We start from the raw sequence: 25,403 nt of genomic DNA on the forward strand, positions 1-25,403 counted from the left end.
ATGAGCTTCCCCCCCACCGACCCACAGACTGTACCATTGAATTCAAGCCTGGGCAAAACTCCCGAAGCCCAGATTATACTCCATGAGCCCAAAGGAGAAAGAGGAAATGGAAAGATTTATAAAAAAAAACCTAGAGAGAGGTTTCATTGAGCCAGCCAAGCCTAAAGTGGCTGCCCCGGTCCTTTTTAGAGAGAAGAAGGATGGCTCTTTACGTTTATGCGTGGATTATAGGGCCCTGAATACAATCAGTGAAAGCAAACTATACCCGCTGCCCCTCATGAAAGACATGCTGTCACACCTATCGAAAGGGAAAATTTTTTCTAAACTAGACCTAAGGGAAGCTTACTATCGCATGAGAATTAAGGAAGGGGACGAATGGAAGACTGCATTTAACTGCCCCATGGGGTGCTATCAATTCAAAGTCTTGCCATTTGGATTACAAGGGGGCCCTGCAGTCTTTATGCAATGAATCAATGACGTTCTAAGGGAGCACCTGTTTAAGGGGGTCCTTGTTTACTTGGACGACATTCTTATCTTTACTGAAACAAAAGAGGAACACGTCAACCTTGTCAGAGCGGTGTTAAAGAAGCTGCGAGCCGCCCACCTATATGCCAAACTCTCAAAATGCGAATTCCACCAGGAAAGGATAGACTACCTAGGCTATCGCATATTCCCACAGGGCATTGAAATGGACCCAGAGAAGGTCAAAGCAGTATTAGATTGGGCGCCACCCCGCACAAGAAAGCAACTACAAAGTTTCCTGGGCTTTGCCAAACTTTACCGCCAATTCATCCCCTCATTTGCCCAGAGTAGCCTTGCCCCTCACTAACTACTAAAAACGAAGGGGAGCATCCTCAGTAACCTAGCCAGCCACTAACATGGAAATGGAGTGCCATGCAGCGTTGAGAGGACTAAAGAGACTTTTTTCTGCCGAACCAGTACTAAGGCACCCAGACATGGACAAGCCCTTCATAATACAGGCAGATGCAAGTGATGTGGCAGTGGGGCTGTGCTATTACAAGAAAATGATGATGCAGTATTGCAACCCTGTGCATATACATCCAAGAAACTCATGGAAACAGAACAGCGCTGGCCCGTATGGGAGAAGGAGGCTTATGGGATATGTTGGGCATTACTCACGTGGCGACAGTTCCTGGAAGGCAACAAAATCCCCTTCCAGGTGTGGACTGATCACAAAAATTTAGAAGCCCTGAAAACTTCCAGGAAACTCCATCCCAAACAAGCCCGCTGGTCCCAGCATTTTCACCAGTTCCAATTTAACCAAACCTTTTACCAGGGAGCAAGAACTTCCTGGCAGATGCTCTATCTCGCTGGCTCCAGTAACAGCGCATGAACCACAGACTCTAGACCAATAATGGCAGAGTCACAACTGGCAGCACCAGTAACCACAAGACCCCAAGCCAAAATAAAACCACAACTGGACAGCCAAACTGGGATTGAATTCAGAAAAAGTTTGGAAACAGATGAATGGTTCCAGAAAAACAAAAATGTGTGCACAATGAGAGACGGGTTACCTTGGGTAGGGGAAAAGTTATATATACCAACAACCCAAAGAATCACGTTCATGCAGCTTTGCCATGACACAAAATCAGCAGGGCATTTTGTATTTGTAAAAACTTTACACTTAATTAAACGGCAATTTTGGTGGCCATCAATAAAAAAGGACATAGAAAGTTATGTTGCCAGCTGCCCAACCTGTGCATCGGCAAAGAGGTTGCAAGGGAAATCGCCCGGGCTATTACAACCAGTGGCAAGTCCCTCAGCCCCCTGGAGGGAAATAGCCATGGATTTTATAGTGGAATTGCCAGAAAGCAATGGGAATACTGTTATCTGGACAGTCACAGACTTGTTTTCCAAACAGGTGCACTTTATCCCTTGCCAAAAGATTCCCACTGCAAAGGCATTAGCAAGACTTTTCATCCAGCACATTTACAGATTGCATGGGGCACCCCAACGCATCATCTCTGATAGGGGAGTGCAATTTACGTCTGCATTTTGGAAGGAATTTTTATCCCTCTTAGGGACCACTCAGGGACTGACATCTAGCCATCATCCACCAGGGGATGGACAAACGGAACGGTGCCATTCGGTACTTGAGCAATATTTGAGATGTTTTTTAAATTTCCAACAGAGTGATTGGACGGACTTACTTCCTTTTGCAGAAGTTGCCTACAATAATGCAGTCAACTCCAGCACAGGCTACACTCCTTTTCAAATAGCCAACGGTCAAAGTTTCAACCCCATGCCAGAATTAACCCCAAACGAACCAACGATCCCTTCGCTGAAAGAATGGATGGAGAAACTACAAAACACCTGGCCAATAGTAAGAAAAGCACTAGATGAAGCTAGGCAGGCATACAAACCACAAGCCGATAAAAAAATGGTTGAGCCTACACCATTCATTATAGGAGAAATGGTGTACTTATCTACAAAATACCTAAAGTCCCTACAGCCCTGTAAAAAACTTGGACCAAAATATATAGGACCTTTTCCAATTAAAAGAATCATAAATCCAGTAACAGTAGAATTAGAATTACCCAAAAATCTCAGGCAAATACACCCAATTTTTCATTGCAGCTTGCTGAAAAGAGAGCATCAGTCACCTCTATGGCCAAAAATCCCCCCACTACCACCTCCAGTCATGGTAGAGGGTGAACAACACTTCAAAATAAAAGACATCCTTGATTCTAGGAGATATCATGGAGCAACTCAGTACCTAGTTGCCTGGAAACACCTCCCTCCCTCACAAAACGAGTGGGTCCATAAACGTCATGTCAGAGCCCCGAAGCTATTGAAGAAGTTTCACACAGAGTATCCTAACAAGCCTGACTAAGTTTTATACCTTTTTTGTTTTCTTTCAGGTGGATCTCTCTTATTTTTAAGAGGGGCCGGATGTCAGAATCCAATTATATTTCATCTTTAATCATCAAATATAGAAAACCCCAATTCTGCCTTCTCTGGATTCTGCCATAAGAGGGAGAGAAGGGGGAGAACAAAGGGGCTTTATGGCCCTCACTTCCTTCAGTATACTTCTAAGGAGTTGAATGTGTTTATTGCAACCTCAAAGACTTTGAATGTAACTAGCACCAAAGAACCTTACCATAACAAAGAGAACTATTTACCTTTCATGTAGTTTATCTGAAGTCTCCATCCAGACGGAAGAAAGAAACAAAGGGGTGGAATTGGGATGCCTGAAACTATCACTGGAAGGGGAGGTGATTGGGTGGGACTGCTGGGGAACCCCTTAAAACCTTGAATGGGAGAGCTTGGACCCCAAGTCCTGTCTAGCACGCCTGCAACCACTTCTTCTTAATAAAGGATTCCTGTTGGAAGAATTATTCCAAGAGTTCTGTCTTCTTAAGATGCAAAGTGGGGTGGGTCCTTACACTTTCCTTGTTTGTGCGGACCGGTTGCTGGGATGCCGCGGATCGGTACCAGTCCATGGACCGGGGGGTGGGGACCCCTGCTGTAGAGGGTCCGTCAATATGATTGTTAAGAGTTGACACTGACGTGGTGTACATAATTACATCCGTCATTGAGATAGATATTAACAGACAAGAGAAATAGATTTAGGCTGGATACTGGGAAGAACTACCTAACCATTAATCAAATAGGCTGCCTTATAAAGCAGTGTGCCTTGCTTCAGGCCCTTGAATCAGGCCTTGCTTCAGGCCCATTAATCAAATAGGCTGCCTTATAAAGCAGTATGCCTTGCTTCAGGCCCTTGAACAAAAGCCAAATAGCCCTACAGCTGAAATGCTTCAGCAGATCTTGAATCATTTTAGGAACTTGGACTAGATGATTCTGAGTCCCTTCCAACTCTGTGCTTTTATTTTTCTATTATTCATAAGGCTGAGACCTAGATTAAAGCCACCCCGGAATGCATATTTATGCACATTAAGGTTTCAGGAACTTTTTTTTTTTCAAAATCTGCAATATGATGAACATAAATTAGTGATCTAAGCCCCATTCCTTCTGTCATGCATACCGTAGAAAAGGAATCATCTTGCAGGTTTTACCTCTGTGCACAAATAGCCATGTGTGGCTTCAGCCTACTCTTTTTTTGAGGAGGCATCCACAAACTTCTTCCCTTTAACTATTTTGGTTTAGCTTTTGTGCTGGCTATGGATTATGGGAGATGAAGTCCAGGAGGCACCATGGAGAAAATCACCAAGAATTCTTATGTTTCTAGAGGATTTGGAGGCAGTAATACTTGGAGGTGTTCCTGGAAGGTATTCCCCAAATTGGACAGTACAGATAGTGCTTGACTTACGACCACAACTGAGCCTAAAATTTTTTGTTAAGGGAGACATTTATTACATTTGTCCCATTTTACGACCTTTCTTGCCTCAGTTGTTAAGTGAATCACTGCAGCTGATAAGGTGGTAACCAGTTTGTTAAGTGAATCTGGCTTCCCCATTGCCTTTGCTTGTCAGATGGTCGCAAAATGGAAACACAGGACCTTGCGACATTGCAACCGTCATAAATATGAACCACTTGCCAAGTTTTGATCGCACAAATTTTGATCACACGATCATGGGGATGCTGCAAAGATTGTAACTGTGAAAAACAGTCATAAGTCACTTTTTTTAGTGCTGTTGTAGCTTTGAACAGTCACTAAATGAACTGCTGTAAGTTGAGGACTGTCTGTAAGAACCTTCTGAGGAACAACCAAAGAATATAGTTAATCATCAACTTATGAGCCCCAAATTTCTGTTGCTAAGCAAGACACACGTTAAGTGAATTTTGCTCCATTTTACGACCTTTCTTACCACAGTTGTTAAGTGAATCACTGCAATTGTTAAGTTACCAACATGGTTATTATGTGAATCTGACTTCCCCATTGCCTTTGCTAGTCAGGTCACAAAAAGTGATCACATGAGCCCAGGACACGGCAACCGTCATAAATACATGCCAGTTGGCAAGCATCTGAATTTTGATCATGTGACCGTGTAGGGATGCTGCAACAGCCATTAAGTGTGAAAAATGGCCATCAGTCACTTTTTTCAGTGTTATTGTAACTTTCAGTGGTCACTAAACAAACAGTTGTAAGTCGAGGACTACCTGTAACCCTTAGCACAGGGGTAGGCTCAGCATGGAAGCCTCTCCCTGTCCCCTCAGCATGGCTGGCTCAGGAATTCTGGGAGTTGAAGTCCACGAGTCATAAAAGAGCCAAGGTTGCCTACCCCTGGGCTAGCACAAGTCTGTTGGGAGTTATGCCGACTTGAAAACTGCCCGCTGCATCCCAGAGCTCATTGTAGCATCATTGGCACATGTTTCTGTTTCATCAGCGCTTGCCATCTGTGGGAAGAACATGATTAGCTCACAAGCTTCTGGTTTGTGTAATGATCGGACCACAAACCCACACAGGACAGGATTCAACAAAATAACAAGAGTATTGCAAAAGGAGCAATGCTTTGATTTTTAGACCAAAGCAGTGCTTGGAATTATGGTAAGAAGCAACCGGCATTTCAATTATTGGTGAATATAACAGCACTGGAAAGTACAGGTTCAGCCTCCACTCCCTCATCAGTTTGCTATTTTGCCTGGGTTGGTACAGTAAATTAAGCAATAATATGGCTGGTTTGGTTCAGGGCGAGTGTACTAGGTCAATCAGTCTGTTTACAATCCATTAGTTTATGTATTCAATGACCGACAGGCACAGCCAAAAAGCCATATGTGGCCCATGGGCCATACAGTGCACAGGTCTGTTCTAGAGCAGGGCTTTTCAACCTTTTCACCCATTGTACCACTTTTAGCATATGGCAATATCCGAGTACCACCAGTCACCTAGCAAGGTATCAAAAACTTGATAACCCCCCCCCCAAAAAAAGGAAAAAAGTGATAAGGTACAGATAGTCCTCGACTTACAACAGTTCGCTTAGTGATTGTTCAAAATTACAATGGCACTGAAAAAAGTGCCCCCCAAGCCACAGCCGAGCAAGACACGTGCCTGCCCACCCAGCGGCGCTCTTCCTCCTGTCTGAGGTTTCCACTGTTGTGAGCATTTCTGTTGAGGATTGGCAGCAGGGGTGGGGTGAGGGGATATTTGGTTTTTATTCCCCCCATCTGCTGGGTGGTTGCAGCAGGTTTTGATCACTTCACATGACCCTGGGACGCTGTGACCACCATACATACGAATCAGTTGCCAAGCATCTGAATGTAAACACAAGACCCTGGAGATGCTGCAACATTCCAGCTGATCAGCGCTTCTTCTGGGCTCAGCAGAAGCACCAGGATCAGCGCTGAGCTCCAGCTGGAGCCTGGCACTGATCCTGGCACTTCCACTGAGCCCTGACAGCCCTGGAGCTCCAGCCATCTCTCGCTCAGGCTTGTGCGGTGCTGCCACCGGTTCAGCTCATTCCCCTCCCCCGCTACCACTTTTCTAGGATGTTCCTATACCACCTGCCATGTCCCAATGTATCACAAGTGATACCCTGTTCTAGAAGATAGGAGTCACAGCGGAAAAAGCCCGACTTAAGGTTCCGATCCAATGGAATTCCTTAATAGACAGGACCTGTAATATATCCTCATCTACCATGGGTAGATGTAAGAGGGTAGATCTGCAGATAAGTCATGGTGACGCAGTGGTTGGAACAGGAGTATTTAATCTGTGGGCCGCGGCCTGGTAGTGGGCCATGGCCTGCTGGCCACCGTGCCACAGGACAGGTTGGCCAGTGCGTGCGCATGTACACACCCCCCACACTTGCGCTAGTGCCGCCGCAAGCACGAAAACAGGAAGCCGTACTGCGGGGCGTAAAAATGGGATGCCGCCACACCTTACAGCATGAAAACAGGATGCCACCACACTGCAAGGTACAAAAGTGGATGCCGCCACGCTACCTGGAAACAAGGCACTGCTCCACACAAGAACAGGGCTGAGTTAGTGATCACATGGGTGCTCACCCCGCCCCATTTGCTGCACGCAGGTGCTTGTGTCCCCATGCACACACGCATGCTTGTGTGTAAAATGCTTCCCTCTCCCTTTTCCTTTGGTCCGTCAACTGAGAAAGGTTGGTGAGCTCTGGGTTAGAATGCACTGGCTAGTTTTGGTCACCACGATGTAAAAAAGATGTTGAGACCCTAGAACAGTGATGGCGAACCTTTTAGAGACCAAGTGCCCAAAACCCACTTATGCATCGTTGGGTGTCGGCTGGGCGTCGCCCATTGGGTGGGCGTGGCTGCGGTGGTAACAGCAGACTGGATGGGACTAAAAAGTTCAATCAATCAATTCCAATTTTGCAAGATCTTTTTTTTTCCCGCAAGAAGTTGAAATTGACTGATTGCACCTTTTTTTTTTGCACACGGCGGCGGAGGCCTAAAGCGAAAAGGTTTTATAAAACCCAGCTGAAGACCTAGGACTGGGACGACGGCACGCGTGCCCAAAGAGGGCTCCGAGTGCCGCCTCTGGCACCCGTGCCATAGGTTCACCACCACTGCTCTAGAAAGAGTACAGAGGAGAGCAACAAAGATGATTAGGGGACTGGAGGATAAAAGATATGAGGAACGGTTGCAGGAATTGGGTATGTCTAGTTCAGGGGTAGGCAACCCAAAACACTCAAAGAACCACTTGGACCTGTACACACACACACACACACACACACACCCATCATAAAGGTAAAAAAGGGTATATGCAGTGTTATCTTCATTTTAGATGTCAAAAAGGTCTCTCTCTCTCTCTGTCTCTCTCCCTCTCCATCTTTCTGCCCTTGGTCTGCCAGTCCTCTTCCCCCATTCTTTCTTTTTCTCTCTCTCCCTCTCTCTCCATCTTTCTGCCCTTGGTCTGCCAGTCCTCTTCCCCCACTCTTTCTTTTTCTCTCTCTCTCCCTCCCTCTCTCTGTCTCTCCCTCTTTCTCTTCCCCCCCTCTCTCCGATCTTCTGCTCACCTGGCAAGCTGGCTTCAAGCTGTTCTCCAACAAGCTCAGAGGTAGGCAGCCTCGGTTCTTTTATGATTCATGGACTTCAACTCCCAGAATTCCTGAGTTAGCATATCTGGGCTAGCTAGCTCTCTCCTGCCCTTCCTGCTTCCTGCTTCTTGCAGAGATGCAGCAAAGGGAGGAGCCCCGCCCAAAAAGCTTTTCAGCTTGTCAGAGAACACTGTGAGTCTACTCTCTTTCACACACACACACACACACACACACACACAGAGAGAGAGAGAGAGAGAGAGAGAGAGAGAGAGAGAGAGAGAGAGACAGAGACAGAGAGACAGAGAGAGACAGAGAGCAGCACGGAAGTGCAAGTGCCTCTGTCTCTGTCTGCAAATGGCAGAGGAGGTTGGGAGCCACAGGGGAAAGCTCAAAGAGCCGCATGCGGCTCCAGAGCCGCAGGTTGCCGACCTGTGGTCTAGTTTAATGAAGAGAAGTTTTTAAGAAGAGACTGGACCACCATTTGTCTGAAATGGTTTAGGGCAGTGGTGGCAAACCCATGGCATTAGTGCCAGAGGTGGCACTCAGAGCCCTCTCTGTGGGCACGCACGCTGTCGCCCCAGCCCCGCCGCCCCAGCCCCGCCTCCCCAGCAGCCCCCCCCCCCGAGAAGTCACCCCTGGGTGCGGTCCGTGCGGAGCTGCAGAGCCAAGCACATGGCAACTGGGCAGCAGATGATGCTGCGGGGTGCGGGTGGAGGGCGTGGCCACCATGGCACTGCAGGGCTACCTGGGTGATCTGAGCATGCTGTGGATGGCCAAGGGTGGGCGGGAGCGGGTGGGCAGAGCGGGGGCGGGCCGGTTTTTGGGTACTTCTAAAAGAGACTTCTAAAAGGTTCGCCATCACTGGTTTAGGGTTTTCTGCCTGAGCAGAGGGTTGGACTAGATGACCTCCAAGGTCCCTTCTAAATTTATTATTATTATTAAAAATATCTGCAAGAAAACCATCAAGCTCAGAGAGCACCACGGACCCCACAGTTCAATCTATGCACTGTAGGCATCATTGTTGTTTCCTTGAAGTTGCCCAGCTGGGTTGGCCCTTGAGAAGCAAATATTGCTAGATGTGCCGGCGCTCACCAGGGGAACATGCGCTGAATGTCTATGTTCTTGTTTATTGACAGGTAGTCCTTGACTTACGACCACAGTTGAGCCCAAAATTTCCATTGCTAAGTGAGACAGTTGTTAAATGAGTTTTGCCCCATTTTATGATCTTTGTTGCCACCGTTGTAAAGTGAATCACTGCAGTTAATGACTTTGGTTTCCCCACTGACTTTATCAGAAGGTCACAAAAAGTGACCACATGATCTCAGGACACTGCAAACATCATAAATATCTGCCAGTTGCCAAGCATCCGAATTTTGATTATGTGACCCTGAGGATGCTGCAACACTCCTAAGTGTAAAAAACACCAGTTACAGGTAGTCCTCGGCTTACAACTCATTTAGTTACTGTTTGAAGTTACAATGGCACTGAAGAAATGGCTTATGACGGTTTTTTACCCTTATGACCATCGCAGCATCCCCCTATGGCAGCGATGGCAAACCTTTTAGAGACTGAGTGACCAAACTGCAACGCAAAGCCCACTTATGCATCGTTGAGTGCCGGGTGAGTATGGCCCATTGGCTGGGTGTGGCCAATTCAATGGGCGTGGCTGCGGTGGTAACGGCAGACTGGGTGGGACTAAAAAGTTCAATCAATCAATTCCAACTTTGCAAGATCTTTTTTTTCCGTGAGAAGTTGAAATTGACTGATTGAGCTTTTTTTTTTTTTTTGCACACGGCGGTGGAGGCCTAAGCAAAAAGATTTTATAAAACCCAGCTGAAGGCCTAAGCCTGGGGCGATGGCACGCGTGCCCACAGAGAGCGCTCTGAATGCTGCCTCTGGCACCCGTGCCATAGTTTCGCCACCATTGCCCTATGGTCACGTGATCAAAATTCAGACACTTGGCAACTGACGTACTTATGACAGTTGCAATGCCCCATTGCCATGTGATCCCCTTTTGTGACCTTCTGACAAGTAAAGTCAACGGGGAAGCCTGATTCACTTAACAACCCTGTTACTAACTAGTGATTCACTTAACAACTGTGGCAAGAAAGGTCGTAAAATGGAGCAAAATTCACCTCACAAATGTCTTGCTTAGCAACAGAAATTTTGGGCTCAGTTGAGGTCATAAGTCAAGGACTATCTGTAGAAATCACTTTTTTCAATGCTGTTGTAACTTCGAACACCCATTAAACAAATGACTGTAAGCTGAGGACTACCTGTATTTAGCTGTTGAATTCAGAAGCATTTAGATGTGTGACATCTCAGGGGTAGGCAACCTTGGCTCTTTTATGACTCGTGGACTTCAACTCCCAGAATTCCTGAGTTCTGGGAGTTGAAGTCCAGGAGTCATAAAAGAGCCAAGGTTGCCTACCTGCACTCTTTCAATTGGGTCAGTCCTCACATTTTATGAGAAAACTCCGTATATCCTGGGCACTGAAAGGGTTAAATCATGGCAACATTTACAATTGAACTTTGGACAATCTGTTCAACTGGATGATTGAACCTTCATTTACATACTCCAAAGGATACAACTCCTCAAAATTCTGCATAGCCACACAGGGCAGGGAAAGAACAGCAGCCTGGACGGGCGTGGAATCTGTTCCCACATTCAGAAACGTCTCCAACTCTTGCGACCGGCCTTCACGCTTCACTCCGCTCCAGGAAAGGCTAAACAGCCGATGGAAGAATAAATTCGACGGGGGTTAACCCCGGCTAAGCCCAAAGTGGCTTCTCCGGGGCGAATCCACCAATGCGCTTGCCAGGATTGTACAAACCCCTCAAAGCAGGCGCCGTGTGAACGCAGCCCGGGGAGGGGCAGCGGGGTCTACGCCTTCCGAGCGGCTCAAGGAGCCCCTGGTGAGCCGCGAAAGGCGCAGCGCTGCCCTTCCGAGGCGGCTGCAGAAAGCATAACCGAGGCCCCCCTCTTGGCGCCCTCTCACCCCGGGACGCCTTATTTTCACGCCACTTCAAAAAAAAAATAAATAAACCAATTCCTCCCGCTTTATTCTTTCTTTCTTCGAATATAGAGAGCGCCTCCCCACACCCCCGCTTGCCAGGGGGGTCCCGGTTTCGGTTTTGCGCGCGCGGGACGCTTCTCCTCTCCGGACGCTCGCGCGCTCTTGGGGACGCGCGGAGCGCCTTCTGGTCCGTCTCTCCCGCGCCCTGTCCGGCCCTGCCCTTCCCCTTCCCGGCGTCCCACTCCGGCTGAGCCCCGGCTGGGGCGGCCTCCAGCAAGCGGAAGGCGGCGGGAAGATGGCGGAGCCCGGCGGGGCCGAAACCTTCGCCGAGCGACCGTCCACGCCGAGCAACAGCAGCCTCAGCAGGTGAGGACCGGAGCAAAGACGGATCCCTTCCTGCCTGCCCCCCCCCAAGCCGTCTCTAGTCCCACCTCCTTGGGGGGGGGAGGGATGGCGCAGTTCTCCCCCTTCCCAACTCTGCCCCACACGGGACCGCGGTTCCCCCCACGACGGAGTGCTCTCCGCGGCTCCTCGGTGCCTAGAGGACGAGGCGGTGCCCTCTTTCTCTCCTCTTTCGTCCGGGTGCTTCCCCCGCCCCGCAGCTGTTTCGCGTTTTTATTTTGATTGCGATTCTCCGAGTTCTGACCCACCTCTGGAAACTGGGCGGGGCTCTTGCCAAGGAAGCTGTCGGAGTGTGTCTCTGTGTGTATGGTGCTGTAGTGGCACGCCAGGTTTAATTAACTAGGTTACCGCATTAGCCCGTTTTCTGCCTTTGCACAGGATAAGGAACCGTACTCACCTGCTGGCTGCGCACTCCAGGCTGAATTAGGGTAGAGCCTAGCATAATTAAAGCTAAATGGAAAATAGGGTGCTGTGCAAATGCATGATGCCTGAACTGATTACTTAAGTTGTGTGAGTGTGGGCAGTGTAACCCTGGGTGAGGGTGGATCGTCTTCCTCATCTCCACAGCTCCATATTCTTGTCCTTCTGTATCCATCTGTCAGTGGTTCCCTTGTATGATGAATTCCAGATCTGCCTGTGTAGCGAATCTGTCAGGCTGGAGATGATGGGAGGTGTAATCCATGGCATCTGAAAAGTGACTTGGGAGCCTTTGGGTCTTCCTTCCACCCCATAGTTGTTCTGCCTGCCCCTAGAACAGTGGTTCTCAACCTTTTTAATGCCGCGACCCCCAACTGGTCATAAGTCGAGGACTACTCAACCAGTCGTAAGTCGAGGACTACTCAACTGGTGCAGCACCGTTTGCAGAATGGGACTTTGGGCGGGCTCAGCAGGGCAGAGACAGCCTGGACAATTCCTATTGGCTTTTGAAAGCCAATAAAATTAGACTCTATTCAAGAGAGTCTCTTCTATTGGCTTTTGAAAGCCAATAGAATAAAAGGGAGTAGCACAGCTAAGGAAAAGGGGGGAAAATGGCGGACTGCGTTGTTTGGCGACCCCCGTGAAATGGTCGTTCAACCCCAAATAGGGTCCCGACCCACAGGTTGAGAACCACTGCCCTAGAACGATTTTTTCTCCTCTTAATTTGTCCTCGGCTCTTCCCCATCCCTCATTTTGTCCTATAAAGGTGGTCCCCCTTCACCTTTTAATGCAGTCACATTTGTTGCTGTATGACAATTCCCAGCAACCCCAACTAGTGTGACCCAATATCTGGAGAACTACAGGTTGTCCTCTGGTTGCTTTCGCACAAAATGTTGATCACCTTTGGTAAATTAACCCAACTCTTTGATGTTGCCTAGTGGCTGTGCCAATTTTTATAACCTAACCTATAATCTTTTCTTCACCATGGACACCCTTTAAATACCTTTTGTGGCCACAAACCTCCAAGACTTAAGATTTAAATCATAATATTTCTTCAACCCTTCATGGACCCATTGTGACAACATTGTGCCCCCCAGGGGTCCGCAGACCACAGGTTGAGAACCACTGGCCAAAGTATAGTTGTGGAGCTCTTGGTGTCCTCTAAGCTTGGTTGTTTGCTTGTAGATGTTTCTTTACCCAACTAAGTAACATCATCAGTGCTACTGAATGTGGGGTTTGCTCCCTGTTTATATATAGTAGTTTCTATATAAACAGGAACCCAGTCTGGTCCAGCAGTTAAGGAAAATGGCTAGAAACCAGGAGATTGTGAGTTCTAGTCCTGCCTTAGGCATGAAAGCCAGCAGAGTGACTTTGGCCCAGCCACTCTCTCAGGCCAATCTTCCCCACAGAATTGTTGCTGTGGGTAAAATAGGAGGAAAAAGGAGTATTAGGTATGTTTGTTGCCTTGAGTTATTTATAAAGTAATAAAAAATAATAAAGTTGGGTGATGAAACATCTGCAAGCAAGCAAGCAAGCTCAGAGAGCACCAAGGAGTCCATAGTTCAACCCTCAGCTACAGATATTCTCTTCTATTAAAAATATGGTGGTTCTAATTAAGTTAAAACATTCTTACTTATTTGAATATTGCAATAAATCATCTCTTTTGTGTTGTGTGAACCCAGTTGCTATACAGCATAGGTGTCCCTTTATCTCAGTGGTTCTCAACCTGTGGGTCGGGATCCCATTTGGGGTCGAATGACCATTTCACGGAGGTCGCCAAACAACGCAGTCCGCCATTTTTTCCCCCTTTTCCTTAGCTGTGCTACTCCCTTTTATTCTATTGGCTTTTGAAAGCCAATAGAATAGACTCTCTTGAATAGAGTCTAATTCTATTGGCTTTCAAAAGCCAATAGAATTGTCCAGGCTGTCTCTGCCCTGCTGAGCCCGCCAAAAGTCCCATTCTGCAAACGGTGCTGCACCAGTTGAGTAGTCCTTGACTTACGACCGGTTGAGTAGTCCTCGACTTACGACCGGTTGGGGGTCGTGGCATTAAAATGGTTGAGAACCACTGCTTTATTTATTTATTTATGAGACTTATATACCGCTTTAAGTGCAAGCACTCTCTAAGCGGTGTACACCAGTAAGCAATGTATATATATATTTACATTGCCCCCAACAATCTGGGTCCTCATTTTACCTACCCCGGAAGGATGGAAGGCTGAGTCAACCTTGAGCTGGTGAGATTTGAACTGCTGACCTGCTGAACACAGTCAGCTAAAGTGGCCTGCAGTACTACACTCTAACTGCTGTGCCACCTCGGCTCTTTATCTGATTATGTGATCATGTCCCCTGCAGCATTATCTTTTCTGCCTTCCCTTGATTTTTTTTTTTAATTTCCTATTTTCCTCTCTCTGGGAGGTCCTGACTGTCCTCTGCCTACATTTTTGTTGTGGGAACTTAAAGGAGGCCTACTGGGTAAGAGGAAGGACCAATCAATCAATCAAAATATAACTGGAAGGGACTTTGGAGGTCTTCTAGTCCAGCCCCCTGCTCAGGCAGAAGACCCTATACCATTTCAGACAAGTGGCTGTCCAGTCTCTTCTTAAAAACCTCCAGTGTTGAAGCATCCACAGTGTCTGAAGGCAAGTCGTTCCACTGGTTAATTGTCTTCACTGTTAGGAAATTTCTCCTTAATTCCAGGTTGCATTTCTCCTTGATTAGTTTCCATCCATTGTTTCTTGTCTTGCCTTCTGGTCCTTTGGAAAATAAATTGACCCTCGCCTCCTTGTGGCAGCCTCTCAAATACTAGAACACTGCTATCCTGCCCTCCTCCCCCCCCAGTCCTTCTTTTCTCTAGACTGGCCATACCAAAATCCTGCAACTGTTTTTCATATGTTTTAGTCTCCAGGCCTTTAATCATCTTAGTTGCTCTTCTTTGCACTTTTTTTTTCAAAGTCTCAACATCTTTTTTGTAATGCGGTAACCAAAATTGGATGCAATATTTCATATGTGGCCTTACTAAGGCTTTATAAAGCGGTACTAATACTTCATGTGATTTTGATTCTATGCCTCTGTTTATACAACCAAGGATTGTTTTAGCTTTTTTGACTGCTGCTGCACACTGCTGGCTCATGTTTAAGTGATCGTCCATTCGGACTCCAAGGTCCCTCTCACAGTTACTGTTTTTGAACCAGGTTTCGCCTAATCTGTACTTGTACCTTTGGTTTTTCCTGCCCAGGTGTAAAGCCTTGCTTTTTCCCACATTAAATATAATTTTGTTGGATGGGGCCCATTGTTCAAGTCTATAAAGATCTTTTTGGATTTTGAGCTGGTCTTCTGGGGTGTTGGCTATTCCTGCCAGCTTAGTGTTATCTGCAAATTTGATGAGATCCCCTTGTATTCCCTCATCTAAGTCATTTATGAAGATATTGAAGAGTACTGGGCCTAAGACAGAACCTTGTGGTACCCCACTGCTTATTTTCCTCCATGTAGATGTAGTACCATTAAGGACTACTTGTTGAGTACGGTTTGTCAGCCAGTTGCAAATCCATCTGGTGGTGATGTTGTCTATCCCACATTTTTCTGGCTTACCATGAAGTAGGTTGTGGTCTACTTTGTCAAATGCCTTCCTGAAGTCTAAATATACTATGTCCACAGTATTTTGCTGGTCTACTAATTTAGTCACTTTGTCAAAGAATGAAATAAGATTGGTTTGGCATAATCTGTTTTTTTGGCATAATCCATGCTGGCTACTAATTATAACTTTATTGGTTTCTAGATGTTCACAGATCTGTTTTTTGATTATTTTTTCCAGTATCTTCCCTGGTATTGATGTTAGGCTGATTGGTCTGTATTTCCTGGGTCTGTTTTTTTCTCCCTTTTTTGAAGATGGGAATCACATCAGTCTTTTTCAATCCTCTGGTAGTTCTCCAGTGCTCCAAGGTTTTTTAAAGATATGATACAATGGTTCTGAGATAACATCTGACAGCTCCTTCAGAACTCTAGGATGTAATCCATCAGACCCCGGTGATTTATATTCATCAAGGTCAGACAGGTGTTCTCTTACCATTTTCTTGCTTATTTTAATTTTTATTTCTAGTCCATCTTTTACATTTATGTTTTTGGTAAGTTGGGCTGTAGTTTCTTTTTGTGTGAAGGCTGATGCAAAGAATGAGTGAAGCAGCTCTGCTTTCTCTCTACTGCTTGTTACGTCCTTACCATCTTCTCTCTTTAGTGGACCGACTGTTTTCTTGACATTTTTTGTTACTTATATGTTGAAATAAACTTTTTTATTATCTTTAATTGTGTTGCAAAAGTTCATTCTGAGTCTTTGCTTTCCTGAACTGACTTTCCTTTGCTTTCCCAAACTTTCCAGCATGCTGAACCAACCGGGGCGGTTCACATGCTGGTCCCACAATAACTAACAAGATGTCTTTGAGGAAGAAGCCCACAAGCAGGAGGAATGCTGAAATTCCTCCCATCCCCATCTAAGTGGAAATGCTGGGCATGGCTGCTTGTTCAGGACCATCAAACATAGTGTGCTGCAGCTGCCAAAAACGCCAACACAGTGCTAGGCTGCATTAACAGAGGTATAGAATCAAGATCACGTGAAGTATTAATACCACTCTACAATGCCTTGGTAAGGCCACACTTGGAATACCGCATCCAGTTTTGGTCACCACGTAAAAAAGATGTCGAGACTCTAGAAAGAGGACAGAGAAGAGCAACAAAGATGATTAGGGGACTGGAGGCTAAAACATATAAGGAACGGTTGCTAGAATTGGGTATGTCTAGTTTAACGAAGAGAAGGACAAGGGGGGACATGATAGCAGTATTCCAATATCTCAGGGGCTGCCATAAAGAAGAGGGAATTAAGCTATTTTCCAAAGCACCTGAAGGCAGGACAAGAAGCAACGGGTGGAAACTAATCAAGGAGAGAAGCAACCTAGAACTAAGGAGAAACTTCCTGACAGTGAGAACAATTAATTAGTGGAACAGCCTGCCTCCAGAAGCAGTAAATGCTCAAACACTGGAAGTTTTTAAGAAGAGACTGGACAGCCATTTGTCCGAAATGGTGTAGGGTTTCCTGCCTGAGCAGGGGGTTGGACTAGATGACCTCCAAGGTCCCTTCCAACTTTACTACTATTACTGTTACTTTAAAAAAAAACAACGATCCAAGTTCATCCACATGAAAGGAGCATTTCATCTAGTGACCAGTGCTCAGTTTCACTGCATTCCCTTTCATTGTTCATCATAATCGCCTATAATTCTTATCCCCTCCACAAAAGATATTACAGTTGTCTTCCTTTAAATGCTTCCTTGTCTCCCATTATGTTTCCTGGTTGTGTGTTCATTCGATAATCTTTTATTAAATTTCTTATTTCCTAGATGAACTAGGAAATAGATCCCCTGAGTCCCAGGTAGAGATTCCTCCCATTTGTTCTTCTCCACCTCATCTAATATTTTCCCTTGAAAATAATTATGTGTTTTTCCACAGTTATTCCCTTTATTCTGCTTAGCTTTTTCCCTCTCTCGTATGATACGTTGCTAAAATTTTAATTAGCATAAACACTAGGATCAAGTTGAATTCTAAATGTTGTTAATTGCGAAGTTGTGTCCAACCCATCACAACCCTATGGACAACGTTCCTCCAGGCCTTCCTGTCCTCTACTATCTTCTGGAGTCCATTTAAGCTCACGCCTACTGCTTCAGTGATTCCATCCAGCCACCTCATCCTTTGTCGTCCCCTTCTTCTCTTGCCCTCCATCTTTCCCGGCATTAGGCTCTTCTCCAGTGAGTCCTTCCTTCTCAGTAGATGGCCAAAGCGCTTGAGTTTCAACTTCAGGATCTGGCCTTCTAAAGAGCAATTGGGGTTGATCTCCTCTAGGACTGACCGGTTTGATCGCCTTAAAATAGCTAGATTTCTCTGTGGTTGTTTTAATTGTGCCCATTGAGTATGAGAGTCCTGAGTTTTACAGATTCATCAGTGTGTGCATTTTATGGTGGATTATTTTTTTGACTTTCCTCCAAGTGGTTCACAATTAGCAGGTCTAGACTGATTAGTGGACAACAGGGATATCAACTTTGTTCCTACAGCATCAGTTGTTAGCAGACGCTAAAGTGGGTTAAACTCCTAATATCCTGATTTGGAATTTCCGAAGTGTATCTGATAGGCCCAAATGGAATTTGGACAGATTGATCTTTAACCTGATTTAGTTTTTTTTTTAAATTGAAGCAGATGAGGCTGGTACTATTCTGCGTTCCGAAATTACAGTATATAGGGCAGTGATGGCGAACCTTTTAGAGACCGAGTGCCAAAAAACTGCCCCTGCCCCTGCTCCACCCCCTGCCCCGCCCCGCCTCACCCCCTGCCCCACCCCCGCTCTACCCCACCCTGCCTGCCCGCAGGGCCATTCACCGTCTCCAGGGCCCGCCGCAGATCACCCAGGCAGCCCAGCAGCACTATGGCGGCCACGCCCTCTGCCCACGCCCCACAGCATCAACTGTGCGTGTTGGGGCGTGAGGGCAGAGTCTTGACTACGCTGCCTGGCTGCCATGTTCTTGGCTGCCATGTTCAGGGGCGACTCTCCTCCAGAGAGGCTGCTGGTGAGGAGGGGGTCACGGGCGGAGGCGAGACTGGGGCAACGGCATGTGTGCCCAAAGAGAGGGCTCTGAGTGCCGCCTCTGGCACCTGTGCCATAGGTTCGCCACCACTGATATAGGGATTTTAATCCAAACATCCTCTTTCATGCCTAGTGCCACATACAGGTTATTCTTGAGTTACAGTCATATTGAAGCTTGCCCATCCTGGTCATAAGTTGTGACAATTGTAAATCAGTCATCCACAGGCAGCATTCATTAAGCAAATGCCATGGTTATTAAGTGAACCAATGATTCCTATAGGCCAGTGGTTCTCAACCTGTGGGTCGGGACCCCATTTGGGGTCGAATGACCATTTCACGGGGGTCGCCTAATAAGGCTGTCTGCCATTTTTCCCCATTTGGCCACGCCCCTGGCACCCGGTGATGTATAAGTGGTTGGGGGTCACCACAACATGGGGAACTGTATTATGGGGTCGTGGCATTAGAAAGGTTGAGAACCACTGCTATAGGCCGATTTGGCCAGAAACAAGAAGTAAATGCCGTTGTTTTTTTTTACAAAACCGTTGTAAAACACAGTCACATGACTGCAGGATGCTGCTAATGGCTTAAATATAGGCCAGTTACCAAGCGCCTGACATGCAGTTACATGACCAGCCATCAGAACTTAAGAACAGAGTCATAAGCACTCCAGAGCAGTCCATTGTAACTTTGAAATTGATTTTAAGTTGAGTTTGCTTAACACCGACCACAAAAAAGGTTGTGAAATTGGGTTGGTCACGTGACCTGTTTTACGACTATCACAACTTACAATCATGATCGGTAGGCTCCATTGTGGTCATATATCAAGTATTACCTGTAGACTCTTTTTAGACCCATCTAATGCAGTAGTAGACTATTCCTAAGCATTAGGTAGATGTCTTTCCTATAATTTGGTATCTGATTGTTATCTAAGGGGCTGCCACAAAGAAGAGTGGGTCAACCTAGTCTCCAAAGCACCAGAAGGCAGGACAAGCAGCACTGGATGGAAACTAATCTAGGAGAGAAGCAACCTAGAACTAAGGAGAAATTTCCAGACAGTTAGAACAATTAATCAGTGGAATAACTTGCCTCCAGAAGTTGTGGGTGCTCCAACACTGGAGGTTTTTAAGAAGAGATTGGACAACCATTTGTCTGAAGTGGTGTAGGGTTTCCTGCTTGAGCAGGGGGTTGGACTAGAAGACCTCTGTGGTTCCTTCCAACTCTATTATTCTGTTATTCTGTTTTTAAGCTGGGTTAGCAAAAGAATAAACAAAACATTCATGGTACATCTGAGCAATAGTGCAAGGCATTATGGGACCAGATGAAAGTGATGCCATAATGCCAGAGAATTGGAATTAGGAATTATATTTTTTTTCTTAATAAAATAAATGTATGGGACCCATAGGTCCTTCTTATCAAATAGCAGCTGTGAGGTAGGGAAAACATTAATTCTTATTGTTATGCCATCTTATGCCATTTCCTTCTACTTTGTGTCACTGCAACCTTGATCCTTACTGATTCATTCCTTTTGTACCTATTTGTAAGTAGGTAAATAGGCTCTTATATTAGTTTAAAAAAAATTATCCTACCTTTTTGCTGAATAGGCATGAGATTTATTCATTGCTTGCTTAATCTGGCCTTGGAACAACAGAAATTCTAGTTTTACAGGAAAGAAACAGTTACAATCCGCATTATATTCATGTAGAAATAATTTAGCAGGACTCTTGCTGATGTGCAGAGCTGAGCAGATTTAGGCAAAGAAATATTGGAGTAGGATTCATATATTAATGCAGAAAATTCTTAAAGTGAACATAAAGATTAAACCAGAAACTTTCCTTCTGTGTCTAATGGAAAGAGAATTGGGGGAAAAATTGGAACTCTGATTTTATATATGGTGATGGCAGCAAGATTGCTTTATGCACAAAAGTGGAAGGATGCCTCAATTCCTACCATGGACGAAGGGTTACAAAAGCTGATGGAATTAGCAGAGATGGCCAAATTGACTGTGCTGATAAAAGAAAAGAACATAAGTACTTTTGTTTCTACTTGGAAACTGCTTCTGGACTTTGTGCTTGAGGTGGAAAAAAATGATATTACAAGTTTGGGTTTTACCGATTAGACTGATTTGCCAATACAGAAATGGCTAGTGCATATTACTATAGAAATGTAAAAAGTTGAGATTTTATTTTAATGTCTGATTTTACTGGAACAGAGAAAGTCAGAAGTCAATGTCTTTTGTTTCTTCACATCTTTTTTTCCCCCCTTTTCAACTATTTGCTTTTGTATTTTTACATTTTATGTTATAAATGAATAAATAATAATAATAATAATAACAACAACAACAACAATAGAGCTGGGCAGATTTAGAATACAGTCTAACTCTAAATCCTTTTAGGACTTATGTTTACCTTGAATTGTATCCTATGGTCAATTGGCAGCCAACGGGGGTCTTTTAATACAGAGTCCACCCTTGTCAAAAACTTGTCATATTTTGCACCAATTATAGTTTTCAGATGCTTTGCAGGGATAGGCGCCCAAACTGCATATTACCACAATCAAAGCAGAAACAAGGTGTGGATTACCGTTTCAAAATCTGGCCAGCTTGAAAAGGATTTAAGTTGGTACATTATTTGTTGATTTGTTTAGGCAATGGATAAGGCCGCTCATTCTAAATACATAACTCTTGGGGGGGGCTAACAAGGCACTGAAAAATTTTACATGAAAATACTATGTATAAACTCCTGGGAATAGAATAAAAGATGAAGTTAAGATGATCAAACCTGCTTTAATTTTGCAGATATACATTCATGGCTAGACATTGTGATTGTTTCAGCTCTCAAAGCTGCCTGAGAGTTATTTCTGCATTGGCACAAATCTGAAAAATATGTTATTTTATAACCTGAACTATCCTTGAGTTACGTGCTAAGAAATGCTACCTAACTGTAGATTTATAACATAAAGGGAATTGATGGACTTGGAAATACATTATTTCATTAAAAGGGTGTTCTCAATTAACATTAGCATTATTCAGAAGTTTGGCATAATGTTTTCCAAAGAGAAAAAATAGTATTGGAGGCCAACTGTGAAAGAGAACTTGCTGATCTAAGATTTTTCCATTGCAATGATCCTGGGCTTTCTTGGTTCAAGAAAAATAACAAGAAGTCTGAATAGACATAGTTTGCCTGAGACAGAATATACTAAAGAGAATTTTTTTAAATCACACACCATAGGGCAGATTAAGAGAGAAAAATTAGGCTAAAGGCAGTCCTCAACTTACGACTATAAAGGACTCCCCCCCATCATGGTTGTAAGTTGTGATGGTTGTAAAACAGGTCACACATGTGATCGATCCGATTTTGTCACCTTTTTTGTGGCGGTCTTTAAATGAATGAGGACCCAGATTGTTGGGGTTTACAGAATCAGCCTATTGCCCCCAACAGTCTGGGTCCTCATTTTACCGACCTCGGAAGGGTGGGAGGCTGAGTCAACCTTGAGCTGGTCAGGATCGAACTCCTGGCAGTGGGCAGAGTTAGCCTGCAATACTGCATTCTAACCACTACGCCACCAGGGCTCCTATCTCTTGATAAACTCCCCCACCCCATCTATTGCACGCTGACTGTGTAGCTCATTCATGCTCATGTACTTTCCAGATTTGAAAATGGCCGACACATCTCTTCCCCCCCCCCCACCGCCCCAGTGAAGTCCTGAGGATTTGGTTCACCAGGGTATTTAGCAATCATTGTAAAGATCTCAAAAGTTTCAGTCACCATAGCTACCTCAAAATCATCTGAAGGAGGCTGGCTATCTTATATGTTTTGGTCTTTATTTTTAAAGTGTCAAATTGTCATTTACATACTAACCTTTAACTGGGCAAATTTCTCATTCCAGCTACCTCAAATGGGCTAATTTAAAGAATTTTCCAAAATCTGGGACTCATGACTCACGTTGAAATGAAATTTGGCAAATTTTATGAAAATATGGTATGATATAAAAGTTACCAAAACAGTTTATGACAAAATACAAAATGTCTTAAAACATTCCTGTGTTGATGTTTGACTGTGCTATACAGTTCAACATGGACTATTTTCAAGGGAGATACATCTCTGAATTTATCCCAACTTTTCCAGTGAAGGCAATACAGCTAAGCTCTTGACTTAGGACTACAATTGAGACCGGACCTTCCATTGCAAAGTGAAGTAGTTGTTAAGTGGGTCATGACACAGTTGTTAAATGAATTACTCCAGTTAAGTGAACCTTGTGGTCATTAAGTTAATCCAGCTTCTCCTATTGACTTTGCTTGTTGGAAGCAGACTGGCAAGATCGTAAATGGAGATTTGGGGACCTTGGTAAAATGTTTACTAAAAATAAGGAAATAATAGAAATGTTTTCTGCAGTGTAAATGCTGATAGGAAGGCAATATGTAATACGTGGTCTGTTGATAGGCATGAACGTTGAAAAAAAAATAAAAATAGTTGTGCACAAGAACATGGTTTTATGGAAGTGAGGAATATAGAAGTTGTATACAGTGGGAATGGGGCACTGGAGAGTTGTGTGTGGCAAAATAAGAAGGGAAAGGCTCAAACATAAGTAGATGTTGAATTAATATGGCCTGTGTGCAGAAGTGAGGGACTACAATGAAGTGGTTTGGTTATGTAAAGAGAATGAAAATTAAATTGCAAACAAAATACATTAAGAAAGAGTACAGATAGTCCTCATTTAATGACTCTAATGAGACCGGAATTTCTAACTGTCGACTTAAATTTCTAACTGTCACGGTGAATGCTCCAACACTGGAAGTTTTTAAGAAGAGACTGGACAGCCATTTGTCCAAAATGGTATAGGGCAGTGGTTCTCAACCTGTGGGTCGGGACCCCATTTGGGGTTGAACGACCATTTCACGGGGGTCGCCAAACAACGCGATCCGCCATTTTTTCCCCCTTTTCCTTAGCTGTGCTACTCCCTTTTATTCTATTGGCTTTTGAAAGCCAATAGAATAGACTCTCTTGAATAGAGTAATTTTATTGGCTTTCAAAAGCCAATAGGAATTGTCCAGTCTGTCTCTGCCCTGCTGAGCCCGCCAAAAGTCCCATTCTGCAAACGGTGCTGCACCAGTTGAGTAGTCCTCGACTTACAACCGGTTGAGTAGTCCTCGACTTACAACCGGTTGGGGGTCGTGGCATTAAAAAGGTTGAGAACCACTGGTATAGGGTTTCCTGCCTGAGCAGGGGGTTGGAGTAGATGACCTCCAAGGTCCCTTCCAATTATTATTATTATTATTATTATTATTATCATCATCATCATCATCATCATCATTATAACAGTTCATTTAGTGACCATTCCACGTTACAAGAGCACTGGAAAAAGTGACATAACCATTTTTCACACGACCCTTACAGCATCCCCAGGATCATGTGATCAAAATTCCGATGCTTGGCAACTGATTCATATTTATGAGGGTTGCACTGTCCCAGAGTCATCTGACAAACAAAATCAATGGAGAAGCCAGATTCACATAACAACCAAGTTACTGACTTAACAACTGCAGTGATTCACTTAACAACTGTGGGAAGAAAGGTCATAAAATGGGGCAAAATTTGCTTAACAAATGTCTCACTTACATCACATGATCACACTCCTCAGTGAGGGCAGTTTTGGTAGTCACGGTTGCTGTTGTTAGGCAAGGATCTCATGCTTTTCTTATCCTGCCACACTCACCTACCCTTCAACTCCCTAATTGCCTATTTCCCCCCATCTCTGCTGTTTTAGCTACTCTGCACTCCGCCAGCCTTGCTGTCCCCAGCTGACCTTCACCATCTTCTTCTGCTGCTGATGATAATGAGGCACACCCAGCCTGGCCTTGCAAAGCCTTCCCAAGACCTTGCAAGGGCTTCTCAAGGGTCAGTGGAGTGCAGGGTGGTCAAAAGGGCAAAGATAGAACATGGAACATAGAATAATAGAGTTGGAAGGGACCTTGGAGGTCTTCTAGTCCAGTGGTTCTCAACCTTTTTAATGCCGCGACCTCCAACTGGTCGTAAGTCGAGGACTACTCAACCGGTCGTAAGTCGAGGACTACTCAACTGGTGCAGCACCGTTTGCAGAATGGGATTTTTGGCGGGCTCAGCAGGGCAGAGACAGCCTGGACAATTCCTATTGGCTTTTGAAAGCCAATAGAATTAGAATCTATTCAAGAGAGTCTATTCCGTTGGCTTTCAAAAGCCAATAGAATAAAAGGGAGTAGCACAGCTAAGGAAAAGGGGGAAAAAATGGCGGACTGTGTTGTTTGGCGACCCCCGTGAAATGGTCGTTCGACCCCAAATGGGGTCCCAACCCACAGGTTGAGAACCACTGTTCTAGTCCATTTCAAACAAATGGTTGCCCAGTCTCTTTCGGAAAGCATCCACTGATGGAGCGCCCACAACTTTTGAAGGAAAGCTATTCCACTGGTTGATTATTCTAACCGTTAGTAATATATGTATTACAATGTGTGTTTTATAATGATTGTTTTTTGTGACTTTATCAGATTGTTCTACATCGCCCAGAGTCACTTCCAGTGAAATGGGTGGCTATATAAATTTGATCAATCGATCAATCCATCCCTAGACGCAAACAATTTGATTTTTAAGAGAATAGAGAAAACTGAGCAGTTTTGTACATTGCCACCTATATAAAGGCCTGTCCTTTTAGTAGTGAAGGAATAAAATAGTCTTTAGCAGTGGTTTGAAAAGAGATGGTTATGATTGATTATATACCATAAAGTCGTTTTTGGCTCCCAGTGATCACATATAGATCTTCTTCAGGAGATTCTGTCCCTAACTTGTTCTTTCAAGCCCCCCAATAGTGCCCCTGTACTGAAGTCTACCCCCTTTGCTGCTGCTGGTCGTCTTCTTTCCTTCTACATTTCCCAGTACTAGAGCTTTTACAGAGAAAAGTTCAGCTTTCTTAAAAGAATAAACTCTTTTTAGCTAACAACCAAGTTTCAGTTTCTTCCAGGCTCCCAAAGTAAGTTCTGAATTGGTTGA

General features: G+C 44.8%; 1 protein-coding gene and 1 long non-coding RNA gene across 2 annotated transcripts in view; one reads left to right on the forward strand and one right to left on the reverse strand.

The window, feature by feature from the left end:
- Positions 1 to 11,583, reverse strand: part of LOC120298069 — a 30,141-nt gene extending 18,558 nt beyond the window's left edge. Inside the window, exons 1-2 of the long non-coding RNA XR_005553950.1 lie at positions 11,377 to 11,583; positions 10,518 to 10,655 (exon numbers count right to left, since the gene is read on the reverse strand). This is a non-coding gene — a long non-coding RNA (uncharacterized LOC120298069). The remainder of the gene's footprint in view (positions 1 to 10,517; positions 10,656 to 11,376) is intronic.
- The window catches only part of KLHL26 (kelch like family member 26), a 32,709-nt gene continuing 17,960 nt past the window's right edge, over positions 10,655 to 25,403 (forward strand). The window contains exon 1 of the mRNA XM_039321337.1: positions 10,655 to 11,311. Within this exon, the coding sequence (XP_039177271.1) occupies positions 11,241 to 11,311 (71 nt within the window). The 5' untranslated portion in view covers positions 10,655 to 11,240. The remainder of the gene's footprint in view (positions 11,312 to 25,403) is intronic.

The sequence above is a fragment of the Crotalus tigris genome, unplaced genomic scaffold, assembly GCF_016545835.1.
Source record: "Crotalus tigris isolate CLP2741 ecotype Arizona unplaced genomic scaffold, ASM1654583v1 scf7180000017543.2237141, whole genome shotgun sequence".
Lineage (NCBI taxonomy): Eukaryota > Metazoa > Chordata > Lepidosauria > Squamata > Viperidae > Crotalus > Crotalus tigris.